The sequence below is a fragment of the Mugil cephalus genome, chromosome 22 (assembly GCF_022458985.1).
Source record: "Mugil cephalus isolate CIBA_MC_2020 chromosome 22, CIBA_Mcephalus_1.1, whole genome shotgun sequence".
In the NCBI taxonomy this organism is placed as follows: domain Eukaryota; kingdom Metazoa; phylum Chordata; class Actinopteri; order Mugiliformes; family Mugilidae; genus Mugil; species Mugil cephalus.
In genome coordinates, this window is record NC_061791.1 from 398,192 (window position 1) to 413,275 (window position 15,084).

The following is a 15,084-nucleotide window of genomic DNA, read 5'->3' on the forward strand; positions in this document are numbered from 1 at the left end:
ATCTCGTTATACACTGTATAATGACAATAAAGGGCATTCTATTCTATTCTTTTCTGTTCTATTTATCTTTTTTTTTTATAAACTTTTTTAATATGGTCTGAATAGTTTTGTTAAAATAAACGTCCTTAAGACGCGTGAATCTTTTTTAATAAACTTTATTAAGACGTCCTGAAGCTCTTCCGGGGTTTATGACCCGGAAGTGAAGGGAGCGGACACGTCGAGTCCGAACCGACATGCGCCTGATTTCTGCTGGATCCTGCGGCTCCGCGATGAGCTGAGCACGGAGAGAAAAACACACCGAACCGGATTGGGTTTCTTTAAGGTGATCTCTGCCTCTTATTTTCCCTTCAAAATCTGGATTTAAATAAGCAAATGACGAGAGTAAACTGCTAAGGCTCGCGGAGTTTGTCATCGTGAGCAGGTAGCGGTACCGGACCGCGATAAACCGGGATAAAAACACACTAAAACTTATTATGCGCATCCCACACTCACTGGGCGAATGTTATCTGAAATTTAAATGTAGATTATCTGTGTTATATTGTATTTTAAGTGTCAGGGTTATAGCATCTCCGGCAGCTAGCTCTGCGGCTAGCCGGCTAATTGACTTAGCAGCTAGTTTGGGGTGAAGTTGTTAGCCTTTAGCGCTAACTTTTCCTGTAGGAGTGGCCCTAATGTTGGGTTCATCATCACGACAGGACGCTAAACTCGGTATTTAACCACGAAACGAGCCGCAGAGCTTCGCCGTTTTTTCTTCTCGCCTTTATTTAACCAGGTTAGTCCCGTTGAGACCTGTTTTATAAGGGGACCTGGCCAAGCTAGCAGCAACACGGCTACAATCAGAAAACAGAAACACACAACAAATACATCAGCGCATTCTTAACTAAAACACTTCCATCCACACAGCTTCTGCTGAGTTTTAAGTTCAGTCACGGTGTGAAGTTTACCAGATGCAGTTCGGATTGAATCTTATATTTTAATTAGAAGAATGATTTTATAAATGAACATGAGTCATTCACTTTAGTGGAGAGAAACAGGGAAGGATGAGAGAACTGAGTCTGGAATAAATCATGATACACACTGTCCAACATGTGAGGACAGAAGGGATGAATTTATTTACAGCAGATCAATAAACCAGTAAAAAAGCCCATTTCACCAGTTTCAGTTTTACATAAGAAGAAAAGCTCGTTTCTTTAGTAAAATCCTAATAAAGCAGTTTAACCAGGACGTCGTGGCTGGAGCTGTTGATGCTGTGTTGCATCGTGTTGTTGTCATCGGTCCGAGGTCTGAAAAAGCCCCTCGGCCCCCGACCTTTATGTTCCTGGTCCTCGTTAGTGGAGCGTCCTGCATGAAGCCAGGATAAGTTGTCGCTGTTTGGAGGCTTGTGTGACACCGTGGAGCCGGGTCACAGGTTAATCTGTCACAGAGCGATGACACAGAAACCTGCTGCTCCAGCTCACGCCATCGATTTAAAGAACCACCATCGATTTAAGGAACCACCGTCAAATATCTGCAGCTCACGCCTCTGAAACGAGACTGTTTCATTAGTATCTTTAATCATGTTCATATCTGGTGGTAAAGAGGATGGGTATATGTTTGCTGCTCTTCTCACAGGACCAGTTCTACCTGGGACCTGGTCCTGTGTTGTCCTCTATTGTCCATCGTCATGTCCGTTAACTCTATATTAGAGTCTGTTGATCCAGGGACCTGATGAACACATGAATGGTGGAGTTAACGGGTTCATCCTGGTCTGAATGGCTGAACGGGTCTTTGCTCCCTAACATCCGTCCACACTTTGATTCATTAAACGTCTTCAGGACGAGACAAGATACAGAACAAAGACCCAGAGAGTCTGGTTCTCTGTGGACCAGGTTTATCTCAGGACCTCTGTGGTACCAGGACCAGGGTTCAGCTCATTCATGGTCTAATACTGACTTTATTAATCACAGACATGGACGATTCAGGCTTAAAATCACAGACGACCTCCAACATTATTCCACATTATTACCAGAGGCCTCCATCTAAAATCAGCTGCTTTATTACCTGTCACTCATTACTAAATATAGTGATGAGTCCTGTCACTAAATATAAACCAGATGTATCTGCACTCAGTGGCCACTTCATTAGGTCCAGTAGTAAAGCACCGGTTTTCTCTGAACCTCCCTGAAGTTTCAGCTGTTGAGCTTTAGTTTCTAATAACAGAGATTTAACTGTGTTATTAATCCAGCTCATTAGAATAATAATAATAATAAACATCATTACATTATTCACATGTTCTCTGTACATGTTTTTTCTAACGTATTTCTCATATTATATTAGTGTGTTTTAATCTGTAAAACTCAGTCGCCTCCTTTCTGCTTCCGTATGAACTGATGATTTGTTTTCTTCCGACCAGATGAGAGAAATCTGCCCGACGCCTGCAGAGAGGAGTGAAGCTTCGCTGGAGGAAAGCTAACCCACGAATGGCCTGCCAGTCTGTCGCTGCAGTCATGGACGAGCAGGCCCTGCTGGGGCTCAACCCGAACGCCGACGCCCGCTACAGGCAGAGGGTGAGACCAGCGTGTCCTGTAAAATAACCAAGGAAGACATAAAACTATGCGATGAAATAGTCTCTGACGAGTTTTAAATATACTTTGCATCCTTCAGCCTCTGGCTGCTGCAGGTTGTGTTTGTGTTGTCGTGTGTCAGTCGGGATTCAAGGATCTTTGTTTGTCATTTGCAGCCGTAGAGACGCATGAGATGGAACAAAATGTTCTCAGGTCCCAGATCATGTCTCAGAAGGAACTATGATAAATAAATACCAGACAGGAACAGTGTAAACACAGAATAAAATAAACAGCAGCATGAATTTATCAAAGTCTGTGACTGAGTCTGGTTCAGGTTTTATCTGATACCGGAGACAAACTGGTCCTTTTGAAACGGTGCCGGAGCTTAAAGAATGAAAACCGTTTGTCAGAGTCTATCATGTGTAGCGCCGGCACAGCTATAGAGCTAATGAGGCTAAGCTAATTAAACACTCACTGGCACCAAATGAAGCATCCGGATCAGTCTGGTTACTACTGTTAGCATCAGCACCGTTAGCATCAGCACCGTTAGCATCAGCACCGTTAGCATCAGAACCGTTAGCATCACCACCGTTAGCATCAGCACCGTTAGCGTCGTGGTCTCTGGTCTGGTGACTTGAGTCCATGTAGCGTCTTCAGTCTGTCTCCGTATTTGATGTTTCTAGTTTGTCTTTGAACATTCGGCCTCTTGATTGATTCTGACTCGTTTGTGTTTTATTCTCTGTCATCGTTTAATCAGCCTGAATTAAACTGAATGGACGGTTTCTCTGTGCTCGTGTTTTCAGGCTATGGCTTATTTTGAGCAGCTGAAGGAATCTCAGGACGCGTGGGAGGTTTGTGCCGAGGCGCTCGCTAAAGGGATCTACAAGTGAGCTGCTCCTCCTCCTCCTCCTCCTCCTCCTCCTCCTGCTCCTCCTCCTCCTCCTCTTCTTCCTCCTCCTTCTCCTCCTGCTCCTCCTCCTCCTCCTGCTCCTCCTCCTCCTCCTCCTCCTCCTCCTCTTCCTCCTCCTCCTGCTCCTCCTGCTCCTCCTCCTCCTCATCCTCCTCCTCCTGCTCCTCCTCTTCATCCTCCTCCTCCTCCTCCTCCTCCTCCTGCTCCTCCTCCTCTGACTGGAGCTTGTGTTTGTCGTTTCAGTGACGACCATGTGAAGTTCTTCTGCTTCCAGGTGCTGGAGCATCAGATAAAGTTCAGGTGAGTCCTCGTGTCTTGTTTAATCAGCTGTTACCTGAGCGTGTCTCACCTGGACGGTGTTTGTGTTGCAGACACGCGTCTCTGAGCGTCGTCCAGCAGCAGCTGATCAGGGAGACGCTGATGAAGTGGCTGCAGAGTCAGGTAGGAGACAAAACCTCGTCCTCACGTGAGCGGGACGGATTCATGTGGACACCTGTAGAACCGTCTTTTTAACTGTCCTCCTCCCTGTCCTCTTCCCTGTCCTCTTCCCTGTCCTCTTCCCTGTCCTCCTCCCTGTCCCCCCTGTCCTCCTCCTTGCCCTCCCTGTCCTCCTCCCTGTCCTCCCTGTCCTCCCTGTCCCCCCCTGTCCCCCTGTCCCCCCTGTCCCCCCCGTCCTCCCTGTCCCCCCCGTCCTCCCTGTCCCCCTGCCCCCCCTGTCCTCCCCCCTGTCCTCCCCCCTGTCCTCCCTGTCCCCTCCTCCCCCTGTCCCCCCCCTGTCCTCCCTGTCCCCCTGTCCCCGTCCCCCTGTCCGTCCCCCCCTGCCTCCCCCTCCCTGTCCCCCCTGTCCCCCCTTCCCCCTGTCCCCCTTCCCTGCTCCTCTGTCCTCCTGTCCCCCTCCCCCTGTCCCCTCCCTGTCCCCCCGTCCCTCCCCTGCTCCCTGTCCCCCCCTGTCCCCCCTGTCGCTCCCTTCCCCCTGTCCCTGTCCTCCAGCTGATGAGCGCCCGTCCAGAGAAGCCCTTCATCAGGAACAAGGCGGCTCAGGTCTTCGCCCTCGTCTTCATCATGGAGTATCTGACCCTGTGGCCCAAGTTCTTCTTTGACATCCTGTCCCTGGTGGGTCTGAACCCGCACGGGGTGGACATCTACCTGAGGACGCTGATGGCCATTGACGCCGAGGTGGTGGACAGAGACATCATGCACTCTCCAGAGGTGAGAGGAAACAGAACGTCGTGTGTTTGAGACCCGGAGTCAGAGGGAAGAACCTTAAACATAGAAACTTCTGTCGGGTTTAAAGTGTTAAATGTTCAGACTGAAGCTGATAAAAAGCTCTGAGGTTTTATAACGATGGAGAATCTGGTTTAAATAGAAGGAGGAGGCTGAGCTGCTTGTTGCCATAACAACGTGTTTCCGGTTCAGTTAAACCTGATCAGAGGTGAACAGAGTCTCACGTTTCCTCCAGGAGACTCGGAGAAACACCCTGATCAAAGACTCCATGCGGGAGCAGTGCATCCCCAGCCTGGTGGAGTCCTGGTTCCAGATCCTGCAGACCTACCAGCTGTCCCACCCCGAGCTCACCTGCCAGTGCCTGGAGGTGGTGGGCGCCTTCGTGTCCTGGATCGACCTGAACCTCATCGCCAACGACCGGTACGGACTCAGATAACAGCCTGATTCTGTTTGGGTCTGAGTTCACCAGACCTGATGTTTGTCGTCGTTTGTTCAGGTTCGTGAATCTGCTGCTCAGCCAAATGTCCGTGGAGGAGCTCAGAGAGGAGGCCTGCGACTGCCTGTTTGAAATCATCAACAAAGGGATGGACCCCGTGGACAAAACCAAGCTGGTGGAGTCTCTGTGCCAAGTGCTGCAGTCGGCCGGTTTCTTCAACGTGGAGCAGGTCAGAGACGGAGACAAGGGGGATAACATCTAATAAAATAAAATAAAATTACAGACATACAGCATGAAAAAATAAATATAAAATATAATAACATCTAATAAAATAACATCTAATAAAATAAAATAACATCTAATAAAATAACATCTAATAAAATAACATCTAATAAAATAACATAAAATAAAATAAAATAAAATAACATCTAATAAAATAACATCTAATAAAATAACATCTAATAAAATAAAATAACATCTAATAAAATAACATCTAATAAAATAACATCTAATAAAATAACATCTAATAAAATAAAATAACATCTGATAAAATAAAATAACATCTAATAAAATAAAATAACATCTAATAAAATAACATCTGATAAAATAAAATAACATCTAATAAAATAAAATAACATCTAATAAAATAAAATAACATCTAATAAAATAAAATAACTCACTAATAAAATAAAAATAACATGTAATAAAATAACATTAATAAAAATAACATTAATAAAATAACATCTAATAAAATAAAATAACATGTAATAAATAAAATAACATCTAATAAAATAACATGTAATAAAATAACATGTAATAAAATAACATGTAAAAAATAACATGTAATAAAATAACATGTAATAAATAAAATAACATCTAATAAATAAAATAACATGTAATAAAATAACATAAAGAAAATAACATCTAATAAAATAAAATAACATCAAATAAAATAAAATAACATCAAATAAAATAAAATAACATCTAATAAAATAAAATAACATCTAATAAAATAACATCTAATAAAATAACATGTAATAAAATAACATCTAATAAAATAAAATAACATCTAATAAAACAAAAAATAAAATAAAATAACATCTAATAAAATAAAATAAAGAAAATAACAGACACACAGCATTTAGAAATAAATATACAATAAAATAAAATAACAGTCATACAACATTTAAAACACCATCACATAAAATAACATCTAATAAAATAAAATAAAATTACAGACATACAGCATGAAAAAATAAATATAAAATATAATAACATCTAATAAAATAAAATAAAGAAAATAACAGTCAGATAAAATAACAGTCACATAAAATAAAATAAAGAAAAGATCTGGTAACATAAAATAGACATAAAAGTCTCAATCAAAATAAAATAGAAATAAAACTAGTAACATGAAATAAAATAAAAATCTGGTAAAATAATCTAGTGACATGAAATAAACTCATAATAGAAAACGGTACAAGCAAAAACATTATGTATTAAAGCGTAGGACGGATTATTATTATATATGTTATATTATTATTATTATTATTATTATTATTATTAGTATCTGTTAGAGAAGTGAGAGTTGTTGTAAAGCTGGTTGAGAATGTTATTAGACCATGCTAACGGACCATGCTAACGGACCATGCTAATGTAGCTTAGCACGGTGAGTTCCATGTGTGAACAACAGTTATTCCTGGACTGTGTGTAGTCGCCTCCTGTAGCGATTTAACCTTCGTCTGCTCAGATATTTCTGTGTCTCGTGTCTCCACAGTGTCTCCACGTTGTCTCCACGTCTCCACGTTGTTTCATTGTCTTGTTGTCTCCACGGTGTCTCTGTCTCATATTTATTGTCTTCTAACCATGTGACCCTCGGAGGGGGACGGGGGACGGGGGACGGGGGACGGGTCTCGGGCGTTTCCTGAAACTGTTCTTGCCGCCCCCCTTCAGGAGGAGGACGTGGACTTCCTGGCCAAGTTCTCTCGGCTGGTGAACGGGATGGGTCAGAGTCTGGTGCTGAGCTGGACCAAACTGGCCAAAGCTGGAAACGTGAAGGACGCGGCGGAGACGCTTCAGGCCGTCGAGTCCAAGGTCCCTCTGCTGCTGCAGCTGCTGGTGCACGAGGACGACGACATCTCGGCCAACATCGTGGGCTTCTGCTACGAGTACCTGCACGTGCTCAAACAGGTGAGAGCAGCTGTTAGCGCGTTAGCCGAGTTAGCCCGGCGCTAGCCCGGCGTTAGCCCGGCGTTAGCCCGGCGCTAGCCCGGCGCTAGCCCGGCGTTAGCCCGGCGTTAGCAATGGTTCTGCTGCAGAGGCTCCATTAATGATGATGGATTAATGAGTAAAGTGGTTTCTGTTCTAGCTGCCTCAGCTCACCGACCAGCAGAAAGCAAACATCGAGGTGAGTCTGTCAGCGAGAGAGTGTCTCAGGTGTTTGTGTGTTTACCAGAGGGTTAAAAAGAGTTAAAACTCTCCCCCCTCCTCCCCCATCCTCCTCCCTCCTCCCCCCGTCAGGCCGTCATGCTCGCCGTCATGAAGAAACTCACGTACGACGACGAGTACAACTTTGAGAACGAGGTGGGTTTGGTTTGTTTTGTTTGTGTTGAACCTTAGAGAACGTGCTGAGGAGCCGACGCTGAGCGTTGTGTGTTTGTGTTTGTGTGTGTGTGTTTGTGTTTGTGTTGTTCAGGGCGAGGACGAGGCCATGTTTGTCGAGTACAGGAAGCAGCTGAAGATGCTGCTGGACCGACTGGCTCAGGTTTCTCCTGAGCTGCTGCTGGAGGCCGTTCGCAGAGTTTTCACCAACACAATGCAGTGAGTTCACGTTAGTCCAGCTCCTACACACAAACACACCGAACACCATGAGGTATCATCATCATTATTATTATTGTTATTATTATTATTATTATTATTGTTATTATGTTGTATTCATGTTAACGTGTATTTAAAAGGAGAAATTAGAATAAAGTGTCTCATTAAACTCCTGCAGTACCTCCTCAGATCCTCCAGGGGGCGCACGTCTCCTGTTAGAGACTCATGGTTTATTTATTTCACATTTTAAGGTTTTAAACAGGACGTAGAGACTGAAGTAGACTGAGCGTTTTATTTTTATTTAATTTTATTGCATCAAACATTATTTCATATAAATGTAAAACAGACGTCATCCAGCTGATCAGCTCGTCCCTGGTCAGGTCTTTAATTAAACCATTAAGACCTGACACAGACTAAAACCAGAGGACATTAGTGCAGGATGCTTCCCGGTAACTTCCCGGTAACTTCCTGTTAACTTCCTGTTAACTTCCCGGTAACTTCCTGGTAACTTCCCGTTAACTTCCCGTTAACTTCCTGTTAACTTCCTGGTAACTTCCTGGTAACTTCCTGTTAACTTCCCGGTAACTTCCTGGTAACTTCCTGTTAACTTCCTGTTAACTTCCTGGTAACTTCCTGGTAACTTCCTGGTAACTTCCTGTTAACTTCCTGTTAACTTCCTGGTAACTTCCTGGTAACTTCCTGTTAACCCGCCCCGTGTCCGTCAGGAACTGGCAGAGCGCTGCCTTCATGGAGGTGGAGGTTGCCATCCGGCTGCTCTACATGTTGGGTGAAGCTCTGCCGGCGTCTCACGGCGCCCACTTCACCGGGGACACGGCGAAGACCAGCGCCCTGCAGGACATGATGAGGACGGTGGGTCCATGGTTTGACTCTCAGGTTAACGTTCAGTTTCCTAGAATATTTCCTGAGCGTTGACTCTGTGTCCTCAGCTGGTTTCCTGCGGCGTGAGCAGCTACCAGCACTCGTCCGTGTCCCTCGAGTTCTTTGAGACGGTCGTCAGATACGACAAATACTTCCTGGTGGAGCCTCAGCACATCCCCAACGTCCTGGTGAGTCTCCGAGGACGAGCCCAGGACTGTTAGCGCTGTTAGCGCTGTTAGCGCTGGCCTGTTAGCGCTGGTGTGTTAACGGTGTGTTGTTGTTGTCGTGTTGTCTCAGATGGCCTTCGTGGACCACAGAGGACTGAGGCACAGCAGCCCTAAGGTCCGTAGCAGAGTAGCCTACCTCTTCTCCAGGTTCATCAAGACGCTGCAGTGAGTTCATCCAGCTCTGCTTCATTCAAGCTTCAACGAGGACCAGAGTCACAGCTTCACTCTGTCTCTGTCTCTGTCTCTGACTCTGACTCTGTCTCTGTCTCTGTCTCTGACTCTGTCTCTGACTCTGACTCTGTCTCTGTCTCTGTCTCTGACTCTGTCTCTGACTCTGACTCTGTCTCTGACTCTGTCTCTGACTCTGACTCTGTCTCTGTCTCTGTCTCTGTCTCTGTCTCTGACTCTGACTCTGACTCTGTCTCTGTCTCTGTCTCTGTCTCTGACTCTGTCTCTGACTCTGTCTCTGTCTCTGTCTCTGTCTCTGTCTCTGACTCTGTCTCTGTCTCTGTCTCTGTCTCTGACTCTGTCTCTGACTCTGACTCTGTCTCTGTCTCTGACTGTGTCTCTGTCTCTGTCCTCAGCAAACACATGAACTCCTTCATCGAGGACATCCTGACCAGGATCCAGGACCTCCTGGAACTAGCTCCCCCCGTAAGTCTCAGCTTCTCATTTATGTCCTCGAGTCCCAACGTCTCTATGTCTCTATGTCCTCTGGTCTCTGGTCCCTGTTTATGTCCTTGTCTCTGGTCTCTGGTCCCTGTTTATGTCCTGGTCTCTGGTCCCTGTTTATGTCCTGGTCTCTGGTCCCTGGTCTCTGGTCCCTGTTTATATCCTGGTCTCTGGTCTCTTGTCCCTGTTTATATCCTGGTCTCTGGTCCCTGTTTATGTCCTGGTCTCTGGTCCCTGGTCTCTGGTCCCTGTTTATATCCTGGTCTCTGGTCCCTGTTTATATCCTGGTCTCTGGTCCCTGTTTATGTCCTGGTCTCTGGTCCCTGTTTATGTCCTGGTCTCTGGTCTCTGGTCCCTGTTTATGTCCTGGTCTCTGGTCCCCGTTTATATCCTGGTCTCTGGTCCCTGTTTATATCCTGGTCTCTGGTCCCTGCAGGAGAACGGTTTCCCGGCTCTGTTGACCAGCGACGACCAGCTGTTCATGTTCGAGGCGGCCGGGGTCCTGATTGTGAACGGGGACAGTCCCGTGGAGAGGAAGCAGGCGCTGATGCGGAGCCTGTTGACCCCCCTGATGGACGCTTTCCGCCTGCTGCTGGACAAACTGCCCCAGGAGACGGAGGACGAGCGTCAGACGGCGCTGGCCGACTGCCTGAGCCACGCCGTGGGATTCGCCAGGTGAGGCGGGTTTTAGAGGGACCCCCCATACCAGGGCGGTCCAGGTTCTAGTCCAGGTTGTGGTGGACTCTGTTCTGACCCTGTCCCCCCTCCAGCCGGACCAGCAAGGCGTTCAGCAACAAGCAGACGGTGAAGCAGTGCGGCTGCACCGAGGTCTACATGGACTGTCTGCAGACCTTCCTGCCCGCGCTGAGCTGCCCCGTCCAGCGGGGGGTGCTGCGCAGCTCGGTGCGCTCCTTCCTGCACCGCATGATCATCTGCCTGGAGGAGGAGGTGCTGCCCTTCGTCCCCGCCGCCTCCGAGCACATGCTGAAGGACTGCGAGGCCCGAGACCTGCAGGAGTTCATCCCCCTCATCAGCCAGATCACGGCCAAGTTCAAGGTACCGAGGACGAACATTTACATGTTACATGAAACAGGCAGAACGTCCCCCGTGTGTCCTGGTCTCACCGCCCCCGTCCTCCCGTTGCCACGGCAGCGGCAGGTGTCCCCCTTCCTGCAGCAGGTCTTCATGCCGCTGGTCCTCGCCATCTTCGAGGTGCTGGCGCGGCCGGCGGAGGACAACGACCAGACGGCCGCTCTGGAGAAGCAGATGCTGAGGAGGAGCTACTTCAGCTTCATCCAGACCATCACGGGCAGCGGCATGAACGAGGTCATGGCCAATCAGGGTGAGTCTGAGGCCGGGTGTCCCCGCCCCCGTCCTGTCCTGTAGGATCAGGTTCTATGAGGTTCTTGTGGTTCCAGGGGCGGAGAACATGGAGCGGGTGGTGTTCACCATCATCCAGGGAGCCGTGGACTTTCCCGACCCCATCGCTCAGAAGACCTGCTTCATCATCCTGTCCAAGCTGGTGGAGCTCTGGGGTCAGCGCGCTCTCCTCCACCTTCGCTTTACTTTGGGTTCTGTGATGTTCTCAGGGTTGTTCTCACGCTTGTTCTCATGTTCTGATGGAACCTGCAGGAGGAAAAGACGGCATGGTGGGCTTCCCCGACTTCATCTACAAGCACATCGTCCCGGCCTGTTTCCTGGCGCCGCTCAAACCCACCTTCGACCTGTCGGACGCTCAGACCGTCCTGGTGAGTCCCTCAACCAGAGTCCAGCCGAAAAACGTGCGTTTTAAGCAGATCTGTCAGTAAAACCCTCTCTGTCCTGCAGACGCTGTCGGAGTGCGCGCTCACCCTGAAAATGATTCATCTCAAACGGGTAAGAACTCGTTTATCGCTTTACGGGACGAGAACGTTTCCTCCGCTCTGGTTTCACAACGTAGAACGTTCTGTGGTTCTGTTTGTTTCAGGGGCCGGAGTTCATCCAGTTCCTGCAGCAGGAATATCTGCCCTCACTGCAGGTCTCACCTGAGATCGCACAGGTAGGAAACTACCACACTTTTTACAAGCAGATAAACACATTTATATAAAATAAATTTCCTTACTTATAATTTATTTTGATATTGTTTTGTTATTGTTATGTTGTGGTTTAATTTAATAATTATCTGAGAGCAAGTCACATTATTAAAATAATTGTATTTAATATTAATGTAAAATCACTTTTTATAATTTGATTTTAATAGTTTTACTGTAGTTAATTAAAATAATGAATAATTATTTATTTTACTTAATTTATTTTTGCTCTTTAGTCTAAAAGTCTCAAGTTGTTTTGTGTCAGATTATTAAATTGTTGCCATTTATTTAAATATTAATATAAAATCTGTCTGTTTATATAAATTCATATAGTTTCTAATAGTTTATTTGTTTCTATTTATTTATTTAAACTATTTTACCAGACGTATTTTTTATGTTTTTGTTGTGGAGTCGTTGACGATATTTATTCAGAGACGTGTTGTTGGTCTTTGTTTGACAGGAGCTTTGTCAGGTTCTTCAACAGCCTGACGTCAAAGTCCTGAAGAGCTACATTAAGGTACGTCCATGTCCATCTGTCTCCGTCTCCGTCTGTCTCTGTCTCTGTCCATCTGTCTCTGTCCATCTGTCCATGTCCGTCTGTCTCCGTCCGTCCGTCTCCCTCTGTCTCTGTCTCCGTCCACGTCTGTCTGTCTCTGTGTCTGACCGGCGTCCGTCCTGTGTCCTCAGGCGTTTTTCCAGCGGGCGAAGCTGTAGGACAGACACTGGACGCTGGACACTGGACGCTGGCTGGACTGGAAGGACTCTGTAAGGACATGGGACTTAGCATAGCAGCTGCTTTGGCACTTAAATAAAGTTAAATGCGAAACAAAGCCCGGTGAAGAACCTCCGGCCTCCGACCACACGACCTGAGACGAGCTGTCCCAGAGACGAGCTCCACTTCTGACCAGAAAACACGAGAAGAAGAAGAAGACGAGGTCGGATCTGCAGGAGGACGCGACGCGACGGGACACGTTTGGTAAAGTCTGGGTTTGGATCCATGAACTGAAGCTTTATCCTGGTCCAACATTTACTGTTTGCTGCCACAGAGGACGAGAATAAAGGGCTGAAGTGATTATTATTATTTCTTTTATTTAAAATGTGGCATTGAATCGTTTCTTTTTTATGTGTTGAGGAAGTTTGGTTTTAGGTTTGAAGTGTCGCCGCCGCCGCCTCCAGATTCACATTCGGGAAAAGTTCAGTTTCTTTTTAATTTCAGATGGAAATGAACTGAAAGTGGAGGAACAAAGTGTAAATAAGAGAATAAGATGTTAGAAAAACACCCGACAAATGTAAATAAGTTCCTTGGTTTAGTTTTTTTTAATTCATCCCATCTGGAAGTTGAGTCAGGAGCCCATTTATGCCGTGAGGAAAAAAATGAAAACCTAAAAATAAAAGTCTGCATTTACAGTCGTCACTCAGACGTTTTTAATTGAGTTTTGCATTGAACATTTTTTGTATTTCGACACTTAAAGGTTTGACATTTATGACTGAAAAAAGGATTTTTTTTATTTATTGAAATTGTCTCGGTATTAATCTGTTTTTATTTTTTACTATAATGTGACTGAGCTATGTTATAGATTTCAGATTCTGTTTCATCTCCCAATTTTGACGAGAATGCGATTTTTCTGGGCATCGATGGGCTTCAGTGAACACGTGATCTCATTCACAGGATTAATTCATGTTCAGCCTGATCCTGTAAACACATGAATTTTCCCGTGAACAGACGCAGCTTCATTGATTCAGTGCGACCGACGGTTTGATTATGCAAACGCTTTGACGCGCGTGATACTGTGAACGAGAAAAAAAAAAGAGTCAATCAGTTTTCAGATGCTTTTCATCTTTAAACACGTTTTGTTTTATCCAGAAAATATTTTCAGGTCGTTTCTCATAATTTGGTTCGTTTGCCTTCAGTTAAATTTCGTTGCCTTTGACAGAAACTCCGGAGGAAGTGCCTGAATTTGTTGCTTTCAATTCACAAAACTTCAAACGGGCGCATGACGTGAAATATTCTGTCAAGAAATAAACAGTGAAAATCTCTCAGTACTTTTTGTGGCTCTTAAACTCAAATTAATTCCTGATGAACTTGACGTAAATGTTCAAAACAACAAAACGTATTTTCATTTCTTAAAGTGGTTCAGAAAATTACTTAATTTAGCTTTTTTTCAATGGATTAACACACGTTTGGATTTAGTCGGACATGTTGTTTAATGTTAGCGTTGATTGTTAGCCTCATAGCATAGTTGCCTAAGTCATATTTGAACGTTTATCAGCACGGCGGCATTTTTATTGGTATTTTATCAGTAAGTCAAAAAAATGACTCGGGCAGTTATGCTATAGGCTAACGGTACTAGCTAATGTGCTAAAGTTAGCTTGATATGTCTTAAAAGAGCTAGTTTACCCCCGTAAAAGACAAAAATGTTTAGCCTAGCTTAGCACAACCACTGCAGTTTCAACACATTTAGCACAATTCATTTTATCATTATCAATATTAGCTTAGCTTAACACAAAACCATCAAAAAGAAAAGAAGGAACTGCTACCTCGGTCTCACTGATCTGTATGTTGTATCTTAGCTATCAATGCTAACTGGCTAAAACCACCAGTTTTCCATAAAACATAGAAAATGGAAATTAAAATTTGTTGCTACCGCGTTTCCGCTGCTTTGCCTTAACAAGTGTAGCAACAAAAACAAGCTAACAACGGTCTGTGTGTTCACGTTAGCTTAGCATAAACGGTCTGTACATTCATGTTAGCTTAGCATAAACGGTCTGTACATTCACGTTAGCTTAGCATAAACAGTCTGTCCAAAGTTTAAGGAAATGACACAAATCTGATTCTTCACACTGTAAATCGCTGGATGACAGTGGTGTGAGCTATGCTATGCTAGGCTATGCTATGCTATGCTATGCTAGGATAACCATATTTAACGCAGACCAAACACTGACGCTGTGTTTAGTTTTGGCCCCGTTAGGCCTCCGTACACGGTCACAACACTAAACCGTCTGAACCCACATCGACTCATTTCACCTTCTGTGTTTGTGTTCGTAGAAATGTCGACACGTTACAAGTTCATCCTCATGTTTACAAAGAAATCCACTAAAACTGAACCAAGTGTTTTTATTCACGTTAAAATAAAAATGATCATCGGACTTTAAATATTCAGAGAACTGAGAAGTTGCCAAATGAAAAAATTAGTTCATTTATGGTGAAACTTTTTGTTTTTGATGAATCTTCTGTTAGAACCAATAAAGTGTTTCACTAACTCACGTCTTCCTGCTCCTCATTCATTAAAACCAGGGACATTTATTT

General features: G+C 45.0%; 1 protein-coding gene across 1 annotated transcript; it reads left to right on the plus strand.

The window, feature by feature from the left end:
* The first annotated feature begins 187 nt into the window (after positions 1 to 187).
* Positions 188 to 15,037, plus strand: xpot (exportin, tRNA (nuclear export receptor for tRNAs)). Its single transcript, XM_047574835.1, has 25 exons — positions 188 to 322; positions 2,393 to 2,546; positions 3,347 to 3,429; positions 3,697 to 3,753; positions 3,825 to 3,894; positions 4,444 to 4,662; positions 4,913 to 5,097; positions 5,174 to 5,342; positions 7,067 to 7,303; positions 7,482 to 7,520; positions 7,634 to 7,696; positions 7,809 to 7,933; positions 8,656 to 8,800; positions 8,878 to 8,997; positions 9,107 to 9,201; positions 9,621 to 9,690; positions 10,145 to 10,383; positions 10,479 to 10,764; positions 10,861 to 11,050; positions 11,127 to 11,243; positions 11,341 to 11,456; positions 11,536 to 11,583; positions 11,675 to 11,746; positions 12,238 to 12,294; positions 12,465 to 15,037. Exons 2-25 carry the CDS (start codon positions 2,460 to 2,462, stop codon positions 12,489 to 12,491), a joined length of 2,916 nt encoding a protein of 971 aa, XP_047430791.1. The 5' UTR covers positions 188 to 322; positions 2,393 to 2,459; the 3' UTR covers positions 12,492 to 15,037.
* Positions 15,038 to 15,084: the final 47 nt, after the last annotated feature.